Below are 25,018 nucleotides of genomic sequence, written 5' to 3' on the forward strand. Positions count from 1 at the left end.
TAAAGGGAAAATCAGAAAGTATTCAGAGACAAAATGAAAACACATTAGGTCTTAGGAGACACCGTAGAAGTCCTGATAAGCTAGACATTTACGGCTAGCTGGATATTCATTTTAAAACACAGGAACGATTTCAGGTCAGCAAGTGATCTTTTTTGCTCTTTGGAGACAGGGTCTCTCTATGTATCCTTGACTGTCCTGGAACTTACTATGTAAACTAGTCTTGGCTGAACTCAAAGAAATCCACCTGCCTCTGCTTCTTAAGTCATGTGCCTAATAGACTATCTTAAGAAACTACTAGATAAAGAAGAACAAACAAGCCGACAAAGCCAGAGCTAGCAGAACCAGGGAAACAATGACTATTAGAAAAGGTGAGTGAAACAGAATCAAATGGTAGTTTGTTTTAATGATAACAACAGTGACAGAGCTTTAGATGGATGAACTAAGTAGGAAGTAGGAACATTGTTACCAATTTCAGAAGTAAACTGAGTTGTAAGAGAGTACTGCCAGCCACTGTTTGCCAACAGGTAAAATAACTTAGATGGATGAAGGAGTCATGAAGAGTAGGTCCCAAAAAATGAAAAAATGTGACTACATCTGTAACTAGTATGCAGACAGAATCAACAGCAATCAAATGTCATCTTACACTGGAAAGCCTGGAACCCAGTGCCTTCACTGCTGAATACCTCAAACATCTAAATGCAAACTGAGCTTTTATAAGGGAGGTATAGTCTTGATATCAAAGCTAGACATAGGAAAGAAAACTGCAGACCTAAATGTCTTCTGAACATTTATGTAAAAAATCCTTAATAAAATATTGTCAAGCCAATTTCATATCATATTATAGAAGTATGGACCATTACCAAGTAAGACTTAATTCTGAAATTTGAGCATCACTTAGCATATGTAAATTGATGTAATGCATTGATAGGATGAGGATCAAATATGTACAAAATCAGCCCAATTAATTATGTCTTAAACACTTAATATATCTTGTTTTCCTGGTAGCTTTTTATGTCAACTTGATAGAACCTACAGCCATTGGAATGAGGAAACATGGTCTCTCTCTGCAGTCCTGGCTGTCCTTGGAGCTAGCCATGTAGATCAGGCTGGCCTCAAGCTCACAGAGATCCGCCTGCCTCTGAATGAAATATAACACATTGGGTTTTTTTTTTTTTTTTTTTTTTGTGCTTTCCTGTATTTATTAATTTAAATTCAATATTACAAAATCTTTTATCTTTTCTTATAAATGTTATTTTGTTTGTTTGTTTTAAATTTTGGATAACATGAAATAATGGGTTTTATCATGGCACATTATACATGTGTGTCATTTGTTCTCACTCCTACCCCACCCTGCCCTGTCTCACAATGCCCTTGCTGCCCCCCACCCCACCCTATGGCTGCTTCTCCAGTTCTTCTTCCTCTGCTCACTTATCACATGAATTCATTACCAATGCTTAGAAAAGTGTCTTTTTCTATTTTTTTTTTTATTATAGTAAGAACACATTTACTATCTCAAGCATTTTTAGGTGTAGAGTGGTATGAGGTGCCTCAGCCGTGTTGTTCCATCCCTCACTTGGGAACCCTTTTATCAGCTTGTGAAAGTGGAGACCCAGTCTGTGAAATAGCCCCCTCCTTTTGTGGGAAGTATTAGTAAAAAGGCACCCTCCAGCTAGTTCTCCGCCTTGCCTCCATGTTCCCTCTCTAAGCCCATTTGTCTAGGCAAGCTTTCAAGTAGGGCCAGAGCTCCCAAACTGGTTTTACCAGGCTGCTCTCTCTAGCTTGTTCCTGCAGTAAACGGTAGCTGTGTTTCCAGCTCTGGTCTGCTCTTTCCTGGAGCCACTAGTTCCTTCATAGCCATAACCACCTGGTTGTTGGAGGACCCACTTCACAGTAACCCAGTAAGGGAAAACTCTAAGGCTTAAATAAACCAGTGGATTTATATATTAGCAAATATTCAATACACAAGAGGCCCACACAATCAGAATTGTTATCCCAGTTACCTAACCTTGATATGAATAACTACATGAGACTGCTAGAGACATGAGGGTGACATCTGCAGCCATTTTGCCTCCCCTCCTGTCCTCCTCTTCTCTTCCCAACTCCTAGCTCCGCCTCCCTCTTCCCTGTCCAATGACAGAGCTCCACTGCAAATACATTGGGCAGGAAATTCTTGCCACATTTCACCCTTTGTGTTAGAATAAAAAAACAAACAACAACTTTCTCTCAAAATAAAAATGCTTAGTAACAATTATACAGATTTCTACCAATAGATGGTACTATGTAAAAAATAAATAGAGTGGGAACATGGCGGCCAGGCTGAGAGCTGGCCAGATGTGCCTTTTTTTCTAATATCTCCCGCTATACCCTCTTCTCTTCTCCTCAGCCCAGCTGTCCTGTCTATGCTGCTGGCTCTGACTGCTCTCAGGACATGTCCTCTGTGTCATAGTGTCCTCAAAACTCACTGAAGTTGAGTAGTGTCTGTCATCATTTCCTTCACACTTCTAGTCTTCAGGCTGGACAATTCCATCATGTGCACACACCACATCTGCATCTGTTCATTCCACACATGTACTGTGTTCTTTCTCTTCTTGGCTGACTCAGTGGCCAGGGGAAACAAGATGGTGGCACAGTGGTCAACCTTGTTCCTCCTGGGAGTACTCTGGAGAAGGTATGTGAGCTGTATCACATACGGTGTCTTGGGCTGGAGGGTTGGTGCCTCTCAGCACTGTCTCCTTGGCTTTTACCTTTAGCTTTGGCTTTGGCCATGGGACGGCAGGAACACCTTTCTTCACTTTAGTGCCAACTTGGAGAAAAGCTAGAATGTGATTTTGATTGATTTAGATAATTTTATTTCTTGTTCCATATTTATTATAATAAGCAACATCATTGCCATTTTAATTTTTTAGATTATCCAGGCTTCAAATTTTTATTTAGGTTGTTTAATGATGCACCAAATGACCTCCAAATGGACTAAATATATGCCAAATACTTTGTCTTCTCGAAAAATTAGGAATAGAAGAGAGTGCTTACTAAAGTTCTTAAACCCTGAGGCAGTAAAGGAAAACCAGAAGGAATCTTTATGACCACATTAAAAAAAAAGTGACAAATATTTGTTACAAAGAAGAAAGGCAAAAAGCTAATAATATCTTTATGATATAAAGAGTTAACATCTGCTGTAGGAATGAAGGGAATGGAAAGTGTAATTCGCAAACAGATTCAAGTAAGCATGAGAATTTAGTACCCGAGAATGACACATTTTAAAATATGTGGGATATGTACAAAGTGGTTGGCCAAACATTAAGCCCCCAAACTTCAGTTCTGCACCAATCCATAAACCAGGATAAGTTCAGATGGACAAAATATTTAACCTAGATTTCTAAGCAGAATGATGCTGTATGTGAGTGTGGACTTGGGAATTACGTAGCCTGAGTGTGGCTCCCACCTGTCCATAAGTCACTGGCTTCATGACCTTGGGCGGGTTTAATTAACCGCTTCATGCCTCAGTTGGCATGATGAGAAGATAGGGATGATGAAGCATCTTCCTGTTATGAGGATTGAATGAGTTAGTACATGCAACAGGTGCAGCCTGGTGCATGCAAGAGAGTAGTTGTTATCATTGTCATCATCACGGTTGTCGTCATCATCGAGGTAAAACTGTAAAAGCATACAGGAAAATGTGATAGATACTTTTATGAACTTGGGGGTGGAGGAAATACATATAATCATGAAATCATGGAAGATCAATATTTGCTATTTAAAACTGCACATGGGGAACTTCTGAACAGTGAGTGAAGTATGGGGCCACCAGCCACAGGAGGGACAGTAGGTGAGGGGACAGTGTTTTCTTGCTTCCTGCAGTAAAGCCAGGCATGGCCGATGCCTGGGAAGAGCTGATTTGAACATTTTCCACACTGTTGTGGTTCTCCTTAGAGCTGCTGTGTGAGTTCTCCTGGGTGATGTAACAAACTTGGTGTCTTATGTAGAAGTTTATTCTCTTTGTTCAGCTCTAGAGTCCAGAAATCCAAAATCAAAGTGTTAATTTGTGTTCCTAAAGATTCTAGGGGGAAGCCTTTCTCATTTCTAGTGGTCCTGGACCTTCCTCCTCCTGTGATATTGAGGCTCTAAACTCAGCCATGCCTGTCAGTGGACTGACCTCCAGTCCTAGCCACTGAACTTAGGGACCTCCTTGGTCCAGCATGACCTCATCTTAAGTCAATGCTGTCGACAAAGACCCTTTTCCCCTGGGCAGACACGAGCTGAGGAAGCTGTTTTGCCACAGTTTTATCTTCCCTTTCGTGGAGAAAACAGCTATAGGCCTGTCTGGGAGAGGTGTGCATCAAGGAAGTCTCCAGAGCAGATCAGTAGCTTACTGGGAGCTGGCATGAGTGAAGGCACATGAACAGAGGTACCGTGAGGGAAGCCAGAGAGCCCTCAACTAATCATGCCCAGGGCTTTCCTTGAGTTGACACTCACAGAGGTTTGATGCTAGGGATGCTAGCTAGAGAGGCTCTAAGAATAGGAGGAAAGTATTGGTCAGCAGAGGTTGTGTGCTTATAGCTCCTGTGAAGCCCTGAGTGTAGTCTCCAGACCTGGGAAAATTGGAGTTGATAGAAAGATAACAAATGTTTTCAAAGACAGGTAGGGCCAGCAAGATGGCTCAGTGGGTAAAGGTGCCTGCTGGCAAGGCTGACACCCTGAGTTCATTCCTTCGAACCCACAGCACAGACATACAGATGCACACACAGACACACACACACACACACACACACACACACACACACACACACACACACACACACACATGCGCATACTACCCAGAGTGCACATATACACCTATTTTAAAATAAAGAGGCGTGCATTTAGTCATATGTAATATTGACAGACAACAGTCAAACACTAGGCCATGAAGAATGAATTGGAATGTCTAAAGAAGGTCTATTGTTAGACTTTAAGAGATTATAAAATTAAATACCAATATAAAAATTGTATACATGGGTATGTATCTTATCAGGGGGAGGGTTCAGATTCACATTAGATCCAGAAGGGTGTTTAGACCCATGAAGAATGTTCACAGACTGAAGAACTCTTAGTTTCAGAGAAAAAGACAAGCAGACCTCTTGTTATAATCCCCAGGGAGTAACTTATTCCTTCATTGTATCATGGGACAAACAGAAAAGTATCACTGGTCATATTTACTTCTTGTCCTAGGATCTGAAAGTTAGCTTCGTTTTAAAAGTATATGTAAGTACTTTAACCACATAAATAAAACAAAACCCTTACTTCTCCTTTTCTGTCAGCCCCACCCTGCCCCTTATGGCCAGCTCCTGGTAAAAGGTGTCCTCCTGAGGCCTTAGGAACTCTGCTCTCCCCCAGAGGGGGAGCCGACTGGGTGTGTGAACAGGTCTGAGATGCCTGGCCACCAGCCCCATTGAGCACTGCTCATAGCTGTTCTTCTTGGCTGTCCTCACCTGGTCTGCTGCTTCCCTCACCAGCTGCTCTCTAGCCCCTTTCTCAGCCCCTCCCTTTCCTTTTCTGTGAGTGGCGCCACGCTTTTCCCTAACTACTCTTCTTCCTTGGAGGAAGGCTCCCCAGGGGTTCTCATTCATTCCTTCAGTCTCTCCTACCTTGGTGAGGTAGATGAGCCTGACCCTTAACTCTCTTCCTCACAGGATCAGTTTGTGTTGTGTGCATACTCTTTTCAGGCATCCTGGTTTGTTCCCCATTAACTCATACTACCCTCAAAATACTGGCAGTTTGACAGGTAGGCTTGTATCTGGTCCAAGGACAAGTGGGAGTCTTGTTTCCTCTTTTTATTTTATATTAGCTCTAATGTCTTAGGAGAAATTTTAATTGAAATAACTTAGGAAGCAAAAATCTGTCTCTTTGGTTGATCTAGATTATCAAAGAACAGTGAAATGAAGAGGTTTCTAGCTTATATATTTCATAAAAGTAGAAGACAGGGATAGCAGAGAAGGGAGCTAGCTTTGTTAATTAATATAGTAAATACTTGTGAAGATTCAGGGCTTGGATTGTGAGTTCAGATCCACAGGTCTCCCTGTATGTGTGACCTTGGAGAGGTTCCAGTTTCTTAATTTGCAGAGTGCACATGACAGCAGATATCACTGGCTGGATTTAAGGTGCACCTAGAGCTTAGGAGACACTCTAGCTACTGTACTGTTAGCATTTCATCGTCTCCACTGAAGCTCAGCCCCGGAACTGAGAGATGGCTCAGGTAGAGGGTGTGCTGGTCAAGCATGAAGTCCTGAGTTCTATCCCCAGAGACCACTTAAAAAGCAGGCATGGAGGCACCTGTCTATAGCGACAGTGCTTCAGGGTGGCAGTAGAGATGGACAGATTCTAAGAGTTGGCCAGCTGTGCAGTCTAACTGAAACAGCAGTGAGAGACCTAAAAAGGTGGGTGAGTAGGGCAGTTGTGGTGGTACATGCCAAAGGCAGGCAGATTTCTGTGAGAGTTTGAGGCCATAGCAAGAATCTGAGACCAATCAGAGATACTCTGTCTCTAAAACAAACAAACACACACAATAAATAAAAGAACAAATAAGACAGACAGCAGCAGAACACACGCACATGGGTATCTACTCCCTCCCCATCCTCCCGTCAACTTGATGAGTCACTTGCTCGGTGACCTTGACAATTACTTCTGCAAGCCTTGTTTGACTTGCTTTTTTTTTTTTTGCTTATTAGTTTCACTCTTAGTATGTAATAATGATATCCAAGTAAGGCCACATTATTCAATGTCTGATGGCAGAGTGAAGCCCTGGATTTCTTGTTACTGTTTGATGGCTGCTAGCTCACTGTTTTCTTCTGTGCATTCTTAAAGGTCCTTAAAATTCTGGTCAGGGCAGTGGTTAATGGTATGACTGACCGAAGTGGAGATGTTGCGTCTAGCCTCAAAGGCAAGCTGCAGGAGTTGTTGGGCAGAGTAACTTCAAGGGTGACCAATGACGGAGAAGTCTGGAGACTGTATGCCCAAGTACATGGGAATGGGCAGAGTGAGAAACCTGAAGAGAATGACAAGGTCAGTGCTGGGCCTCTGTCTGTCCTGGGCCTCTGTCTTTGCTACCACAGGTAAAGAAGGCCTACTTTTTTGAGTGAAGGATAAGATCAATAATCTGAAACATAAAACTTACATGCTTAAATTCAGTTTGTGTGTGCATGTGTGTGTGTTTGTGTGTACATACATGTGTGCACATGTGTGAGAGAGCAGCCTCATGTGATGGTCTCAGGCACTATCCACCTTCTTTGGGTACTAACTTGGAATTTATCAAGAGAGCCCAGGGGACCCCAAGAGTCCTCCATCTCTGCCTCCCTTGTATTGTAATTACAAGCATATGCTATATCAATTTGGGGGGGGGGGTTGTTTTGTTTTTTAAACACCTGGTTCTAGGGATTGAACTCAGGTCCTTGTGCTAACTAACAAGGCAGTTACTTTATTGACTGAGCCATCTCCCAGCCTTCAAATGCAGTATTCAGTACTTTGAATTATGGCCATGCTAAGACTTATAACATTCAGCATTTTACATTTCATGAGTTTCCTGCTGCTGTCATTCTGTTTCCTGCAGGAGGGTCTCTGTCCTGCTGCTTTACAGGAGGGATCTGCAGTATTTTGCTCTGAGAAGAGGCTACCAAAGGGAAAACTTAAGAGGATGGGAGCAGGAAACCGCAGGTGCTTGACACTTTGTAGTCACCTGACCTTCCTGTAAGGCAGTAGGTTGCCAGTCCCGCTCTGTTTGTGCCGTTAGCCTCTTGTCTTCAAGCTCAAAGGAGCCCAGAATATCCAAGGTCATTGTTTTGTGTTTCTTTTCAAAATATCCACAGCAAGTCAAATGTACTTGTGTGGGTTTGTAGTTACCCACGGTACAGCTAATCTGTGGGGTTCTTGTTGTCTCCTATCTTTCTGTCTGCACAGCTGGCTTCTGTACGGCCTTGTTTCACGCACGCATGCGCACACTCCTACTTTCTGTCCTCCATTGCTTCCTGATTTTGTACTCTTTTGCAAATAAAAGCACTCTTACCCATGAGTTCTCCATCAGGACTTTTTAAGATGAAACAAAAGAGCCTTTTAAATGTCTGTGAAATTATCTACCTGTTAGTCCATTCATACCATTCCCCAAGCTCACTCCTCACTCTCTACTGCACCTCTCAGCTTGACAGTTGAGGAAATCTTCACACTTCTACAGGTTTCCAAGCCTAGCCTTCATATTTTCCTGGTTCTGGGAAAGGTGGAGGTCCAGATGCATCCTTGGTTTCTGGAGGTTGTTTGTTGCTCTTGGATGTGCATCCTTCCCCTTCTTTGATGATGACAGAGACTCTGCCTCACAATGCAAATGCTGGCTTTTCAGTTTAGAATTAGTCCCTATGACTTTCAGAAAACAGTTTGAAATGTGAATGCCCCTGTTTTGAATGCTGTCCTTTCTTGTTTCCTAGGCGTTCCAGTATCTTTCGAAGGCATACAAGTGTGACACACAGTCCAGTTGTTGGGAGAAAGATGCTACAGCATTTAAGGAAGTTGTTCAAAGAGCCATAGGACTTGCACATGGTATGTGATATCCATATGTATTTCATCTTCACTGATAGAATAGTATTAGTCAGAAATCAAGTTCCATTGCAGGTACTTCCTGATTACTTCAGCATATTGATATTGTATTTCATTCAGAAACAATTAAAGAACACTTTGGTACAATATGATGAAACAGGACAGAGGCTTAAATCCTGGTTGAATAAGTGACAGAGTTAATAGAACCTTAGACTGTGAAATATTTTTCTACTAAGAAACCTTTATTATGTTGTTGTATTAAGGAAAATCATTAACACTTCTGTAACTGATAGTTTTAATTTATAAATAGAAGTGCGAAAAATCATCAAACCATGTAGACCTCTGGATATTTAGTATTATATGAAAAGCTATGATATATACAAAAATATATAATTCCTATCTTTGAGTTATTTAGAGTCTATAATTTAAACCTTACCTTATAATAAAACTTTATCTCTAATAAAATTGTTTGCTTGTTACATAAATATAGTGCAGGCTTAGACCACTCTTACATTATCAAAAAATACTAAATTCAGTGGTGCATTGAATGTGGGTGTGTTATGCCCTGGTAAAATAATCCCAGTGAATTACTAAAGTCCCAGTTTTAGAAATAGAGTCACGAAGACTTATAAGCCTCCTAGTTCTCGGCCCAACTTTTACTGCCCTGATAGTGACAGCAAATAGGAGCCAGTGGGGAACAATGGGAAAGGCAGAGCTTTGAAACCAGGGACACTAAAGCTCCAGGACCACCTTTATCACGTGCTTGATGGGTGACAGTGGGTCAGAGATTTAAGGTCTCTGGGCCTTTGTTTGGTTGTAGGTAAAAATGAGAGAATACCTACCTATGCTGTTAGGAAGAATCCACGAGGGCATTTAACCGTATTTTACATGCCCCTTAAATGTAAATCTCTCCCACCCCCACCCTGTTTCTTTTGAAGTAGAGGATCTGGTCCACATGATAAGGAACTCAAAGAGAGATACGTAAGGGACGGGGATAAAGTTTAACTGCCTGTAAAGAAGTCAGAGAACATTCAGATTGTTCAGAATAAGCTTAGGAGTTAGTAATTGTTCCCGTGGCCTTTCAGATCTTTGATTGGAAGAATGTAAGTGTCCAGTGTCCTGGACCAGCTAGGATTGGCAGATAAGGTAGAAGGCTAAACTCGGCCTGGGAGGTAGAAGGTCTGAGGTGGTTACAAGAGAGGTCTGGTTTGGGGGTGCTGCAATTCTGTAGCCTGTGCTAGTCAAAGGGGGGGTTCAATCCTTTTGCCCTTGTGGGTGTGGTATTATGTGTGGGGAGCCCTGACTCATGTGCATTGAGTGTATACTTAGCAGGGTGGGACTTACTCTGAAGAATATCTTATCTACTTAAGTTTTCCCTCTGTAAACATCCCTGAACCCAGCTCTGTAATGGTCAGACAGACCCAGATAGTTTGTGTCATTACTGAGTGCTGGCTTTAAAACTGTCCACCATAACTGCAGGCTAGAGAAATACTCCAGAAAACCATCTTCTGGCACTCAGCCCAGGTTTTATGTTACTGCCTTCCCCTTTTTTGTCTCCCCCACACTGTCTCTTCACCATACCCTTTGAAAATGAAATTCGGGACTTTAGAAAACTTGGTACCTGATAGATTGCCAAAGGTAAGCATTGCCAGGGGCTGCAGCATGCTTGAGACAACAGGGCAGTGCTGGACTGCAGAGACCCTCTGCTGAGGTGCTGCTGTCGTGTGCTATTTGCATTATCAGGAGCACAGTCATTTCCAGTCTCTCTAGGTCTCTCCTCCCTCTCCTGCCCCCACTGCTGTCTGTAATGTGCTTTGGAAGAGAGATTGGGATGGGAGCTGATAGAATATATGTCCTTTCTGCTTTTTCTTGTTTTCTGTTAGATGAAAATTATTTTTTTATTTATTTTTAAGAAGAAAATAATAATAGTAGTTATTATTATTACTATATTGGAGACAAAGTCTTTCCTTGTAGTCTTGTCTGGCTTGGAACTCAGTCACTATGTAGACCAGGCTGGCCTTAAACCCAGAGAGATCCTGGTTTCTGCCTCTGCTTCCCCAGTGCTAGGATTAAAGACATGCACCAACACACCTCACTTTTTTTTTGGTTTTTCGAGACAGGGTTTCTCTGTGTAGCCCTGGCTGTCCTGGAACTCACTCTGTAGACAAGGCTGGCCTTGAACTCAGAAATCTGCCTGCCTCTGCCTCCCAAGTGCTGGGATTAAAGGCGTGCGCCACCACTGCCCGGCTCACACCTCAATTTAAGAATGAAGGATTTTTTAAAACTAGTAGAACTACAGATATTTCTAGAATAAGCTACTAGGCATTAAGCAAACTGTATATCTCTTCTTTGGTGACAGCAACGTTTCCCTACTGAGAAAGAGTCCCAGTACCTGATTGACTGGGCCCTCTGAAAATGGGTTTAACATCGATAACTAGTGTGCATCCAGTGTGAGGCTTGGTGAAGTCTACTCATTATTCTGAAATAGAAACATCAAACCCAGGTATTCTTGATGGCTATAGGTATTATTAATTAAGATTAAAGCTATTTTGCCAGGCCAGAAGTTGTTTCTTCTGATTGCTTAAGAGTTTACAGCTATGGTCTGTGATGCTGTAATTTTAAAATGGGATGTGCAATTTAGTGGACATAATTTTTAAAAATCTATTGTTTTATGTATAGGAGTGTTTTTCTTGCATGTATGTCAGTGCTTATTTGTATGCAGTGCCTGCAGAGTCTAGAAGAGGGTATCAGATTCCCTGGAACTGGGTCCTAGACAGTTGTGAACTATCATCTGGGTACTGGCAGTTGAACTCAGGTCCTCTGGAACAGCATTAAGTGCTCTTAGCCCCTGAGCTATCTCTTCAGCTCATGAACATAATTTTAAAAAACAAAAGATGGAAAACAATGGGTAGATCCCAGGCACCTTTCTGTGCAGAGGACTGCAGTTGTTCTTACAGGGCATCAACAGCCTGTCCTCCAGGAAGGAGTAGGCTCCCTTCAGAATTCCGTCTCAGAGAAGCAGGTTTATGAATGCCAGAGGCAGAGTTTCTAGGGATGAGAGATTCCCTCAGTGCTGATGGCAGAGGTGGCTCGGGAGCCATGCTTACACTCTCGGAATGAAGGCATGCAGATTGTTGGTGCCAGTTCTCTGAGAATACTGTAAAATTTGGGAATTAAAAATGCAGTAAGCTTGACACATGTGGTGTGTCACTTTGCTGGGCCAGTCAGATCAGCATCCATGAATCCTCCTTAGTGACTTGGGACCATGGACAGCCCACTGAGATGTGCCGCGTCTGTGTTAGTCCTCTATGTGTGCCTTGCTTTCAGTGGAGCTTTGTTTATTTGCTTGCCTAATTCACTGGTGTGTGTGTGTGTGTATGTGTGTGTGTGTGTGTGTGTGTGTGTGTGTGTATGTATGCTTGGGTATGTGTATGTACATATGTGTGTGGGATCCCTGCCTGGTGTAACTCATCCGCATGCCCCGCTTTTCTCAGACACTCCTTAGCAGCGCTCTCCTGTATAGGATAAATGAAAAGGACAGGAGTGTAACTCAGGGGTAGATTGAGTGTTTCTCAGCGTGCACAGGCCTGGGTTTCATTTCCCAGTACCGCCTAGGAGAAAAGAGTGAAGGGGAAGGAGGTGGGGAAGTACAAACTTCTAAAGCTGATGACTGTAAATTCGTAGTAGATGGCTGCTTTGTGATCATGGAGATGATCTGCACTAATGCTTTCCCTGCGTTTATCTTGCAGTGGCTATAAAATGCAGTGAGAACAAGTCTAGTCCCCAGGAAGCTGTACAAGCACTTTCTTCAGTTCGGCTCAATTTACGTGGCTTGTTATCCAAAGCAAAGGTAAGAATGACCTGCAGATTCACTAGAACTGTGGAGTAAAAGGTCGTCAGCCTCAGGTCACTGCTGCTAAAGAAAATAAATAAACGTGTAAGCGGCAAACTGAATTGCACTTTACAAAGTGAAAGTGAGTAGAGATAACTGTCAAAGCTCAGGCAGGCTTGGTCTGCACGGCTCTGCCTTCTGTTGTCTGCCTAAAGACGGCAGGAAATCAGCTCCTAGAGCGGTTGCCTTCTGCCTCCCATTGCCCACTTAAACAAACACCTGCCACTCAATCCAGGCATCTGCACAGAAACTATACATTTGCAGGAAATTTAAATAGCCTTTTCTTGTAGGTCATTGAGGTCAGGTCATCTCAGGACAGAGCAGCTCCTCTGTCCCCAGCACCTCATCTTTGTTCAGGTCACAGCCAAGAATGGCATAAGGGCTGTAGGTGGAGCCCAGGAGCTGAGTCAGGAACCCTGCAGGCGGAGCAGATCGATGCGCTGCAGATGACTTGCTGTTTCTAAGCCTCAGTCTCTTTCTGCTCCTCCTTGCTTCATGGAGAAGGAATGCAGGTTGGTTGTGATTTGTAAGGATGAATGAACATCATTCATTCAAACACTATTGTCTAACATTGACAAAAGCAGTCAACATTTAAGAACAGAGCAGAGATTTGAACCCAAGGCTTTGGGCCCTCTGGGTAAGTGTTCTCTACCAGTGAACTATAGTTAGAGAGCTGTTGAATCTGTAAGTTCATGCACACAATTTCTAGGGTCTGAGCAAACGCTGCATTGCTGCTGCACAGTTGCCGTCGCATCCTGCAGGGAGCGCTGGGACTCTGGATCGCTGTGTTGACTCAGTATTATGTCTCTGTTGCTTGGAAGAAATTTTCACCTTTTGATGGCCGTACTGTTTTTACATTGCAGCAGAATTTTACAGATGTGGTAAGTGGAGAAGTCTCTGGAGAGCTAGCCAGTGAAATAGCAGCTCTGAACGCTCTGGAGGCAGAGCTGCAAGACCTCAGCAACCAGCTTCGAAACCGGTACTGACTGACTGGGAAGCAGCTTGTGACAGTCACTTTTGCCTTCTCGAATTCCTCCAATACCTGTATATCTAAAATATAAGATACCAGTTTTTTAAATAAAATTGTTTGCCAGCAAACATACTTACTTTGTGACGTTCTCAGATGTTTGTACTTGTGAAGTTCATGAAACAGAAAGATTGTTTGTCCCTTTGTGTGCTTATTGGTAAGTTCAGGGTTTGTACTCTTGCAGCATTCTGGCCCAAGGAGGCCAGCACAGGCTTCATCCTTGCTCAGCCTCACATGAGTGCATCATTCTTTGGAAAAACTTAGTAAAAATGAGGTGGGGGGACAAGGCTTAGATACCACAAGCCTGTGGAATCATTAGCTTGGCTCCATTACTGTCCAAAAATGATAAAAGAGTGGACTTGGTGCTGGAAACATTTACACTTGTTGGGATCTTGTGTCTGTGACACAGACACAGACTTAGCTAAATTGGAAGTGTGAGTGTGGTTTAACTTCCAAATCAAGAAACAAGAAAGAGAAGAGGGGACACACCCACATTATGACTCCACTGTTAACTCCTAGGAACCAGGCTGTTAGCTCTTCATGGTGTCGCTGCCAGGCCCAAAGACGGTCTTTAATAAGCTTATTGTAGGTAAAGACAGCTAGAAATGGAGCCATATATCAAAAGTGCCTCACTGAGATGCTTGCTTAGTAACATCAGTAGAAATGTATACTGAAGGCAGCTGCTGAGAGTAACAATCTCACTACAAAAGTCAAAGAAAGGAGCTATTAGGTATCTGGCCTGAGTTGTTCAGTTTTGGGTCCCTGCATGGTGTAAATCACTTGTCCCTTGTATTTTTCCATGTTTTTATTTATAACTGGGAATAATTTCTACTCCTGTTTTCTTTCTGGTTTTAGCTGTCTTTGGAATTTAACATTTCATGATCGATCAACATAAAGTAGTCTTAACACTTAAAGGGTCTTTAAAAAATTTGTTTCATAAATAAATTTTGCGTATGAATGCTTCCCAGTTCCAAATACTCTAGTCCCTTAACCATTTGCTTCTCTTTTCTATTATCATTGTGGCTTTCAAGGGGAAATAAATACGTCCTAAAGTTTCTGCTCTAAAAGACAATGCTACTGAAAAATGTCAGTAATGTGAGATGGTAACAGGTATTGTGCTTTAGGGTCTATTTAGGTCACTTAGGGAAGCCATTGAGGAGTAGGGTGGGTGAGTGACTAGCGATAGGAGGAGAATGTGGCTGCTGGGGGCAATGGGTGGAGCAAGGTTTAAGTGAATGCTTTGTTAGTACCAAACTGGGAACCCTAGCAGGTAAAAGAGAAATGGGAAGAAAAGAAATACCCAAAAGAGGAAGAGTTTCTGAAATCAAGTGAACAAATGAATCAATTTATTCTCCTTTTAGTTCAAGGTCGGATGGCCATTGTAGTTGTAGTGGTCACAAGCCACGTTGCAAAGCAGTCGCTTCCATTCTGTTGGCTTCTCCATAGCTATGCTGGGTCACAGTCTCTCTTTTGTCATGGGGTGTTTGCTCAAAAGAGAGCTACTGATGTCCTCCTTTAGAGGTAGACCAAAAACAAAATAAGGAGTGATATGGCATTGGTGGGTGTAGAATCATGGATGCAGAGTGGTGGGTGTGGATTGGTGGACGTGGAGTGGTGGATGTGGATTGGTGGATGTGAAGTGGTGGATGTGGCAAGGTGGCATGTTCTCACTTAGCTTCAGCTTTTGCAGTGAGGACCACTCATCTGTATCGCTGCTGTGGAGTCTTGGTGCAATGTGTACATGTATTTTGGCTAAATACTGTATTTCCACCTGTCCTAATTTTTGTAGTTTCAACTTTGGTTTTCTAGTATTGATGCCTTTTTTTTTTCAGAGTCATTCTTGTGCTTTGCCAACTGCAAAGGGAAGAGATGTGATTCCAGAGCGTGGCTAGCAGCAGTCAGTTGCCGAGTTCATATTATTGGCCAGCCGTCAGGTCTCTTTCCGAGCTCTGTCAGCTCAGTTTGTAATGTTCCTAGGATACTTAAGAGTATAAGTTCTGGAAAGAGGGGAAATAGGCAGATTTCAAAACCCAAGTTTTCCCTGCTGCTTGTACAGGTTCTCCCAATAATTGGTTGATTTGTCTTCTCTCCTGAACAGTGGTAAACATTGACACTTTGCCTTTCTTCACTCAGAGTTCCCCAAGAAATAATGTGAGATCTCAGCTGATAATAGCCTATGATTTGTTAGGATTATTAATTAATAAATTCTTTGTCAGTCTTTTCCCAGAGAGGAGGCGTATTTAACCAGGACCCTCCGTGTAGACGAGTGGAAGTGAATTAGAGAGGCCTGTAGACTATTCCAGCCCATTTAAGGATGGAGCGCTTGACCCTATGTTAGATATGTGAAGCCAGGTACCCAGACACTGAGGAAAATGATGGACTTGATTGTGTATCCAGACCATCTCTCCATGCTGCCTTTGTGTCTATTGGGTGTGCTGTTAGTGCCACCCACTCACAGAAACGGCGGGGCCATTGGTGAGCATATGCCGCAGTCCACCACCTCGCAAACCCACAGGTTTAGGTAGCTCGGGCTATGCAGAACCATTTCTCCAGTTTATACAACTAGCTGTACTTCTACCAGCTCAGAGCTGTGCTTGAGCCCGATGAAAAGGGTTTGGTTTTCTTTTCCATTTTGTTTTTAAAACATCCATGTCAGTCTAAATTGCTGTTTAGATAAGGCAACTCTTCTGGCCAAAGAGGAATAAAATCTGCTAAGTGGATGCCACATACGTCCTGTCTGCCTGTTCATTCAGCAGGCCCTGAAGTGAAATGGCCAAGAGCCTTTCATTCTGATGGAGGGGTGCAGCGCTGTGGAAATACAGTGGGGTTTCTCACGACATGCAGAAGTGCTTATAAATAGATAGCTTCCAATCAGCATGTAGCTTATTCAGGCATGCGCTCAAATATAGTAGCTGCATTCATTCGATAGACATTTCCACTAAGCCCAGGACTATACTAATAAAAGCGTAATCCATGTGGGCTGAAGGTAGCCTTTCACTCCGTCTTTCGCAGCCAAGGCCTAATAATAATCGTGGCCGTTTGCGCTTCACCAAGAGAGCTTAAGAGCTGAGCTTAATCTTGAAATGTTTCCTCTGCTTTCAGTTTGCAGGAATTGCCATGTGTGACCAGCAGCACAGGCCATTGAAAACCTGTACTGTGTGGTTGTGTGTGCATTCTTGCCACTTGGCGTGATGCACTGTTTCTTCCTCATGATTGGCAGAGTGTTTGTACCCGTAGACAGTTTTATTTTTTCCTTTGACCAGTTAATCCATTCTGTGACTCCTTTTGTAGTGTCGGAGTTTGACTTTCTGTGGGCGATTTCCTTTTGCCACTGCCTTGGGCTTGGCTTTGTTCAGCGGCCGGTCCTCCTCCTCCTCCTCCGTCCTTCGGAGCTAGCTGTAATTAGTTCGCCTAACACAACACCAAAAAATTTTCCCTTGCCAGTGATGTCAGATCTGCCTTCCCTTTTATTATTCTGACTTATAAACTGCAGTGACCCGTGAGTCACCCTCACCATCTCCTGGCCCCGTGCCCACATTGTGATCTATGAAAAGGGAGTCCTGCCAAGGGCTACAAGGCGGAAAACTGATATTATTATGGTCTTCTGAACGGTAACTCTGAGCCATTTTCTAATCTTTTGTGATGTCCTTGCCAGAAAGGGGGTGGGGACGGTAAATCATAGCAAAGTGAAGGAGCTAACCCACGCATTGCTAACTTTCTCCAGACTGGGGGGCTCAAGTGGCTATCACTATCTATATAGAATTATTACACAGTGCTGCTTACAGGCCAACGTGTGCTTTCTGGAGACTCTTGTTACCACAAGGCTCAGAGACTCATTAGCCTCTTAGGCCTGTGTCTTCACAGGCATACAATAGCATCAGTCAAGAAGAGGCATCAAGGCTTTGGAAATGAAAATATGCAGCAGAAAAACCGTGCAAGTAAGAAACCATTTGATGATAACCACTGAAAGCCCTAGCTGCAGACTCCTCGGGCTCCCCGTGACGTCTAGTACTGTGAAGCCCTGCCGTTCTCCAGGTTTCCATGTGAAGGAAGCTTTCCCTTCCTTGTTTCTGGGCTGAGGGTGAGGCTGAGGGAAGGGGCAGTGGAGGATGATGGGTTTTTATTAGGTAAAGAAAGAAGGGAACCAAGTTAGAAAGGGCAAGGGAAAGGGGGGTAGAGAGGGATGGCCGGAATGGAAAAGAGACCAAGGATGGGGAGACTACAGGCAGGACTGGAGAGGTGGGTGTCAAAGCCTGGTATTATATGTGGGGCAGTGCCATGGCAGGACCCGCTAGTCTGTAAGCTAATTTGTAACAGGTTTCTATAAAGGTGAAGTGGGTAATTGACTGCCAGGATTAACTAGACTGAAAGCCCGGCTTTTATCACTTCCTAGCTGTGGCCTCAGTCTCCTCAATTGTGAAACACAAATCTCCACCTTTGCGGGCCAGACAGAGTTATCAGATGACTTATGTGAAGTTTTCTATGAGCAAATGAGACAAGTAACTCTTGGTGTAATTGAAACGGGGTTGTTGATGGTCTGTCAGTTCTCAGGGGCCGTGAAGTCCCTGGATGGGGGTGACCATCAGTGTGGCTCCAGTTTCTATAATCCCTAGTGTGTGGTGGGAGTGCAGGGGGGTGGCAGACAGAGCCCTGTATTTTGAGAAACAGTGGTGCAGACTATCTCAGTTGTCTGTGTGGCTTCAACACTAGTTATTGAAGTCATCGACCTCTAGCCTGGTGCCAGGGCTGATAAAGCAGTCTTAGTAATTCTACAGCTGCTTGGCCAGAGATAGGCTTATGTCTCAGCAGTGTCCCTTCCCTCCGACTCTGCCTCTCCTCTTCTCTCTCTCCCTCCCTCCCTCTCGCCCTCCTCTCTAATCCTCTCCCATTCTTTCTGGACCCTTTCCCCCTAATAAGACCCACCCACTTTTATGTCTTGTTTAACAGCCTGCTGGATTTGACTAGGGTTGCTTGCACTCACATGGGTGAACTTACCAGTGCTTGTGTCACTGAAGAAAATGACTTCCAGTCTGTCGCTCAGCAGCCATTAGCTGTTAGTCGCTCCCCAGAGAGGGTGGGGCCTTTGAGGCCCTATATATACTACACCAGTGCTGTTGTTGACAGAGATAAGTGTTTAAAAAATTAGACGACGTTCAGGTTAGAAGTTGTTTAAAGACATGACAAGGAGCCTGGTGTGGTAGCCCATTCCTGTAGTCCCAGCTCTTGGGAGGCTGAATGAAATGTCTTTGGATAAGACATTTGTGGTCAGCCTAGGCTACCTGGGGGAGATGGTTAACGCCAGAAAGAGGGTGAGGTGTTTGTGTGTGCCTGACAAATATAAGCCTACTAGTAAAAAGAAAGAAAACCAAGCAACCCAACTAAAAAAGTGAGCATTACGCTAAAGGAAATAGTCAAATAAAAATACACAAAAAAGTGCTTAGATTCATCTTGAGTCATGAAATTAAAATCAGAGATGACCACAGACTCCACCAGTGGATAATGGTTAACTGGTAGTGCCTACTATGTGCTCCTGAGAAAGGGAGGTGACTGCCAGGAAGGACAGCTTGCTATACTCTTCTTAGAAAACCGTGCTGACTTTTTGAAGATATGGATTCCCTGTAGCCCACTAATTTTACTCTAGATGCACACAGCGCAGATGTGTCCATATGCAGACCATAGCTCTCACAGAGGTGTGTCTGCAGCAGCACTGTCTGCCAGAGGCCCGGGTAGAAGCCCTTCACCTGTCTACCAGTGGCACAATTGGACCAGGCATGGAGTAGAATCAATGACAACGAATTCCCTACAGCCACAGCAGCATCGGAGGGTTCCTCAGACGTGCTGAGCAAAGGAATGTAGACACGGGAAAGAGAAATGCAGTCACCTTCATTATCTGGGGTGGTGAATGTGGTTCTTTTGCCGTGAGTCATTGAGCTGAATGGTTTTGTTCTGTGCCTTGTTCCAAGTGTGTATTGTATTTACAGTGGAAAACTCCTAACGTGAGCAGCGGTGTGGCCACACTTAGTATGATCTCTGGAGTCTGGTACACACAGCCCCACCCCAACCATTGTCTGTCTGTGTTCCTGCCTGTCTATTTCTCAGTCTCTGTCTCTCTCTCTGTGAATTTGTCCCCCCCCCCCCTTTTTTTTTTTAGAGAAAGTGAATGGCTTTTTAAAGTGACATTTGACAATAAAAACCCAAACTGTACTGCATATAGCCTTAATCCCTCCCTTCAGCCCACCACCAAGCACCTCCTTAAAAAGTATAACATTGTACAACTCTGAGTTGGTTACTCCAGGGCACAACCTGTGTTGTTTGTGTTGGTTGTCCTGGGCACGGTACTCTAAACTCTTCTCTTCTTTGATGTCTTTCAGTCCAGAGCCTATGGCTTTCCTCATTTGTGTCTGGAGAAATGTTGGGGTCTAGCCTAAGGGAGGCTGGGCCTTACTTACTCCCTGAGCATGCTCATCTTAGTGACTGGAGCCAGCTTCTCACATTTCTTGAAAAGTGTGGTGTTGACATGTTTAATATCCTGTGGCATTTCCACCAGGTTCTGTAGTGGGATGGAAAAAGGCAGCGATAATGTCCGAAGGCCAAGTTGACTAGCAAGGCCATGAGCCACTCTGCTTCACAGCTCTGGCTGGGTGGTAACTTGTCTAAGCTGTCTGAGGAGTTACTGATAGGCACATCTAGCAGGATCGACACAGCACCAGTTACAGGGAGTGCTTATGTGTGCCTGGATCTTGAACGACAACGAAGAAAGTGAACTTTTACCCACAACTGCATAAGGGATGATAAATCAAAGGCCAGTGCATTACACAGAGGAGAAAGATAACCTTAAGGCTTGAGGCCTTTCTGGAAGAATTCCAAGAATGTATATGGCAAGAGAACGTCTCAGGGCGATCCCCTAATAAGCTGGTGACCTGTAGATCAAAGGCAAAGTGTTTTATGAATCGTCACGGATGCTCATCCCACTGCTCTCTGTCGAGCTGTCCCTCTTCCGTCTGTCCTAACAATCTTCCTCCAAGAATCCCAAATCAGTCCTGACAGCATTCGCTTTCCCATCTTCAGGAATGCAGCTGGCACATTCTTTATGTGAAGGAAGCACTCCTGGGAAGGATATGAGGCAGACAGAGTGAAGAGTATCTTATTTCATCCACACAGAACTGCAGTGTCCAGGCCCTGAGCAGGCTCGAGGACTTGAATGGAAGCAGACTGTCTGAGCTTAGTTCTTCGAACAGCCATGCATGCAGCTGGGGATGCAGGGATGGATGGGTGTTCACTGTGAGGAGGAGCATTGTGCTTGCCCATACGATAGAACCCCATCTCTCTAAGGCAGTACTCACAGACACAATGTTTAATCCTCTACTGTGACATTCCATGGAGTAAACTGCTTCCTTGTGTGGATCCCTAGGTCTGTTTACTTGGTCATAATTATTTGAAAATTCCTCATCACTTCACTGTGAACTTGGTGAATTTCACTAGGAATTCTGTGAAATACTGAGATGACAGACAGACCTCCAGAGATGGCACCAAGAGACCCCTGTCTTGTGCATTCACAGTCCTGTGAAAACCCTTTCCTTGAGGACGTTGGTTTTACAATAAGATCCTGACAATGCTGAGAGGATCTTCTGAGATACTCAGCAGCTCCGTCTGCCTTTGATAAAGCAAGGCATCATGGTGGAGAGGCACATAGGGCCAGCAACCTCCGAAGCCCAGAAGGAGGCGAGGAACCAAAGTCCCATGATGCATCAGCCAAATCCTGCCAGCAAGCACTTGATCATAAAGGCGAATCTACCCCCAGCTGAGACCCTAGCCCTGACTGACACCCTGATGGCAGCTTTGTGAGACACTCTGAAGTAAGAGCTGCCTCCCTGGGCTTTTTTCCCATTACTGCTGGTACCTCAAGATTCTACTAAAGAGACAGTGCCCAGCATCTTCCTGGAGGCTGCCTGTTTCTTTATCCATCTCCTCTCCCACTCTCTGTGAGAGAAGTGTAAAAGCTGCCAGTCAGAAAGGCAACGCTTGGGTCAGCCCTGACAGCAGCAACAACAACCACAAGTATGAGAAAGGAGAGCTGAGACTGGGGACACTTTGGAGGAGCCCTCTGCCTTATGCTTGCTGATAGTAACCACCTCCCCCCACCCCTCCCTGAACCACCAAAGAATACATCTTTTACCCAGGCCACTGCAACCTAAAACAAACCTATATCTTCAAGGACATCTGCCCAGCAACTGTCTGTTGTTCATTGTGGCCAAAGATTATTGTTTCAAAATATCTGATGTAATTCCTCATTCTTGTCTCTGACACTCTCCCTGGCCTCGCCTCCTTGAATATGCCCATTGTTTACTGTGGCATGCACACTCCCATCAAGGCACTTAGCTCTCCCCAAGTAATTGCCAGTGTCTTTGATAACCTCCCTGGTTGCATTTCTTCATTTTTATAAAACGATACTACCTTCACGATGCTCTTTCCTCCCTTTGCCACTTCTTGTCTGCGGGGGAGAACCCACTTTTTCAAAATCACCCCTTCCAGGTTTCTCCAGACCCCCTAAGCCAGATATTTTGTCCCCTCTTTCTAACCCTCCCATGGCACTTTTGGTTTTGCTTTGAGTGGTATCTTATCTTATTCTGACCCTCATTCTGAGTGGCTACCCACCCTGTCCCTGCTTCTGCCTCTTCTGGTCATGCAAGTGAAAGTAAAGTCTCTCTGAGGATAGGAACTGTTGTCCCTCATTCCCTGTGTGGCCCAGTCCGCATGGAACAGTTTGCTCAAGTCAAACTGTTTTTTGTTTACAGTCAAAACTTAAAGATTCCAGATGTTAGAGACTCACCAGCCTTTGGCATATCCACTGTCACTTAATGGATGCTGAAGAGGGGTCAGGCCCGGTGCTTCATCTTAGCACACAAAACTCTATAAAAAAAACTATAAAGTGTCCTTGCCCTAAAGAACGTTTAGGTCTAATGTGACTCCAAACGCTACATTATAATAGTTCAATGTCATCAGTGCAGAGACCCTGTTACCCACTGTCTACCAGACATTCACAGGCCCCGTTACCCACTGTCTTATTTGACATAGCCTAGAGAGGAAGAGATGAGTTATCTCAAAATGCAGAATTATCCAGAAATCAAGGTATAAAAATCAGTCTAGCCTACTTGGGTGGGTGTGTATGTGTGTGTGTTTGTTTCTTTCTTTTTTTTTTCTCCCCTCCACCCTAACTGCCTTTCCAGCAGCCCTCTCTGCTAGGTCTTGTGATGAATGAAGCACACTCCCTTCCTTCCAGGTGTTTAGCAGAGGGTGACAAGACAAAGGTCAGATACAGCTCATAGGAGCTGGTTAATAAAACGGAATTCTAAGTGGGTGATGAATTCCAAATGTAGGCAAACTTCCGATCTTAATTTAATAATCATTTTCACCTAAAAACCTTTCTCTTTCCTCCATTCCCCTGCCAGAAGATGACATCATTCCTCTGGGTATTTTTCTTTTAAATGGTGTGTGTGTGTGTGTGTGTGTGTGTGTGTGTGTGTGTGTGTGTGTGTGTGTAGGCTCATGTCACTGTGTGTATGTTGAGGTCAGAGGACAAGCTTAGATTAGGTAGGTGTTAGCTCTCATCTTTCAACTTCTTTGAGGCAAGGTCTCTTGCTTGCTGTTGTATATGCCAGGCCAGCTGGCCCATGGACTTCTGGGAATTCTCCTGCCTCTGTCCCTTAAATCAGTGTAGGAGCAGTGGGACGGCAGATGTGCTACTGTGTCTGGGTTTTCCATGGACTCTTGTCTTAGCTGGGTTTTCTATTGCTGCAATTAAACACCATGACCACTCACTTGGTTTACACTTCCACACCACAATCATCATTGGAGGAAGTCAGGGCAGGAACACAAACAGGGCAGGAACCATGGAGAGATGCTGCCTACTGGCTCTCTCACTCCTCATGGCTTGCTCAGCCTGCCTTCTTATAGAACCCAGGTCCACCAGCCCAGGGATGGCCCCACCCACAATGCCATCAATCACTAATTAAGAAAATGTTCTACAGGCTTACAAACCAGCACAGTTCTAAAGATTTAAACTTATATTTGCATGACAAGCGTCCTACCCATCCAGCCACCTCCACAGCCCCTATCTCTGGGTTTGTTCATTGACCTTCCTGTGCTCATTGGTCACCCAGGTCAGAGAAAAAGAAGAAAGGACAGGGCAAGAGCTTTTTGTTTTCTTAATGATTAGTGTTAAGATTCTGTTTGTGGTCTACCATGAGGCTAGGGCAGTAGCTACATCTGGGTCCTGTGTCTACAGATGGAGTCTGCTGTCAGCGCACCCGGGGGTCATACTGTGCCATTGCTGTGGTCTTTCAAGCTGCCTCAGCTGTAAGATGGGGGTAAGCACAGGTCATTCCTGGAGCTGTATGCAGATGTTCACATGCTAGGATGCCATGGGGCAGGGGAAGCATTAATCCCTTTTCTCTGTTTCTTTAAGCTGGAGAAAGCATACCCAGAAACTGTGAGTATATAAGAACTGTGTCTTTCCAGCTCACACATCCAACCAACATGGCACATTTGCCACAGCTTTTAAAGGTCAGTCTTAGAACAGGCATGGGGAAGGATATCCAGAACCCCAACACTCAAGATTCTGACACAGGAGGATCTGGGTTTCTAAGTCAGGTGGGCCTTTCCAGCATGACTCTGTCTTACAGGGAAAAACAAAAGGCCAGATTCTTCTCCATTGGTCCTGGCTGCATGTCGCTGTTTCTTTGTCCCTGTGGATGTGGTGGAGAACATTTGTTCATTGTATCTGTACTTAAAGGTGTTCTCTGAAATCCTCTCATTTTCTCCAGATTACCCTAGAGAAAGACAAGGGTATTTGTGTTGGCACACGCTGCCAACGTACCAAGAGAGAACATGGGTATGGGTGGAACATATATCCAGTCATAGACGGAGATGTGAATATTTTTGGCTTACAAATCGATTTTCCTTTGCTATTATTCTCAGGCCAAGGAAGCCCCAATTACTTCAGGACTTTCCTGGAGTAATTAATTCACCTGGATGGTTTTCCTCTCCTCCCTTCCTGTGGGTTCCTTGTCAGGAACTCGCTCTTCATTACCCAGAGATTGTTAGGTCAGGGAGCGCCTGCTCCGGAAAGGGGCAGTGTTAGGGGCACACAGAGACACAGGGGCTAAAGGAAATGAAGATCACGCCCATGTACTCTCACTCCCTCTGATCCTTGTCTGAGGGATGCTCTGTCCAGGCAGATCTTGGAAATGTCTGCAGAGGTAAGAAGAACACTGGGAAGGAGAGAGTCCACAGGTCCATGAGTGGATAAAGACCTCACGAGTAGAATTTGCTTTAAAGACCAAAAAGGCATAGCAGAACCAGAATGGTTCAGTGGCACTGAGGGCACTGAAGCATTTAGAGTCAGCCCAGGTCAGCGGGTGTTATAGTGGATGGGACCCTCAGCTGAAGAACTGCTGTGTCAGGTTGGGCATGCGAGACTGACTGGGCATTTTCTTGGTTATTAGTTGATATAGGCGGGAGCATCTCTCTGTGGACAGTACCAT

The 25,018-nt window shown here is 44.3% G+C and overlaps 1 protein-coding gene across 4 annotated transcripts in view; it reads left to right on the forward strand.

Moving 5' to 3' along the window:
- Ttc27 (tetratricopeptide repeat domain 27) overlaps positions 1–13,550 on the forward strand; it is a 123,657-nt gene extending 110,107 nt beyond the window's left edge. The window contains exons 17-21 of one of the 4 annotated variants that reach the window (XR_013113312.1): positions 6,841–7,038; positions 7,583–7,686; positions 8,448–8,559; positions 12,306–12,406; positions 13,312–13,361. Coding sequence is in view for 2 of the 4 variants with exons in the window: in XM_034514647.2 (XP_034370538.1) it covers positions 6,841–7,038; positions 8,448–8,559; positions 12,306–12,406; positions 13,312–13,434 (534 nt within the window). In the remaining 2 variants the exon portion in view is untranslated. Of the gene's footprint in view, positions 1–6,840; positions 7,039–7,582; positions 7,687–8,447; positions 8,560–12,305; positions 12,407–13,311 lie in introns of all 4 variants that reach the window. The other 3 variants (XR_013113313.1, XM_034514647.2, XM_034514648.2) reach the window with 3 other exon arrangements.
- The last annotated feature ends 11,468 nt before the right edge of the window (positions 13,551–25,018 follow it).

Source organism: Arvicanthis niloticus, chromosome 11 (genome assembly GCF_011762505.2).
Source record: "Arvicanthis niloticus isolate mArvNil1 chromosome 11, mArvNil1.pat.X, whole genome shotgun sequence".
NCBI lineage: Eukaryota > Metazoa > Chordata > Mammalia > Rodentia > Muridae > Arvicanthis > Arvicanthis niloticus.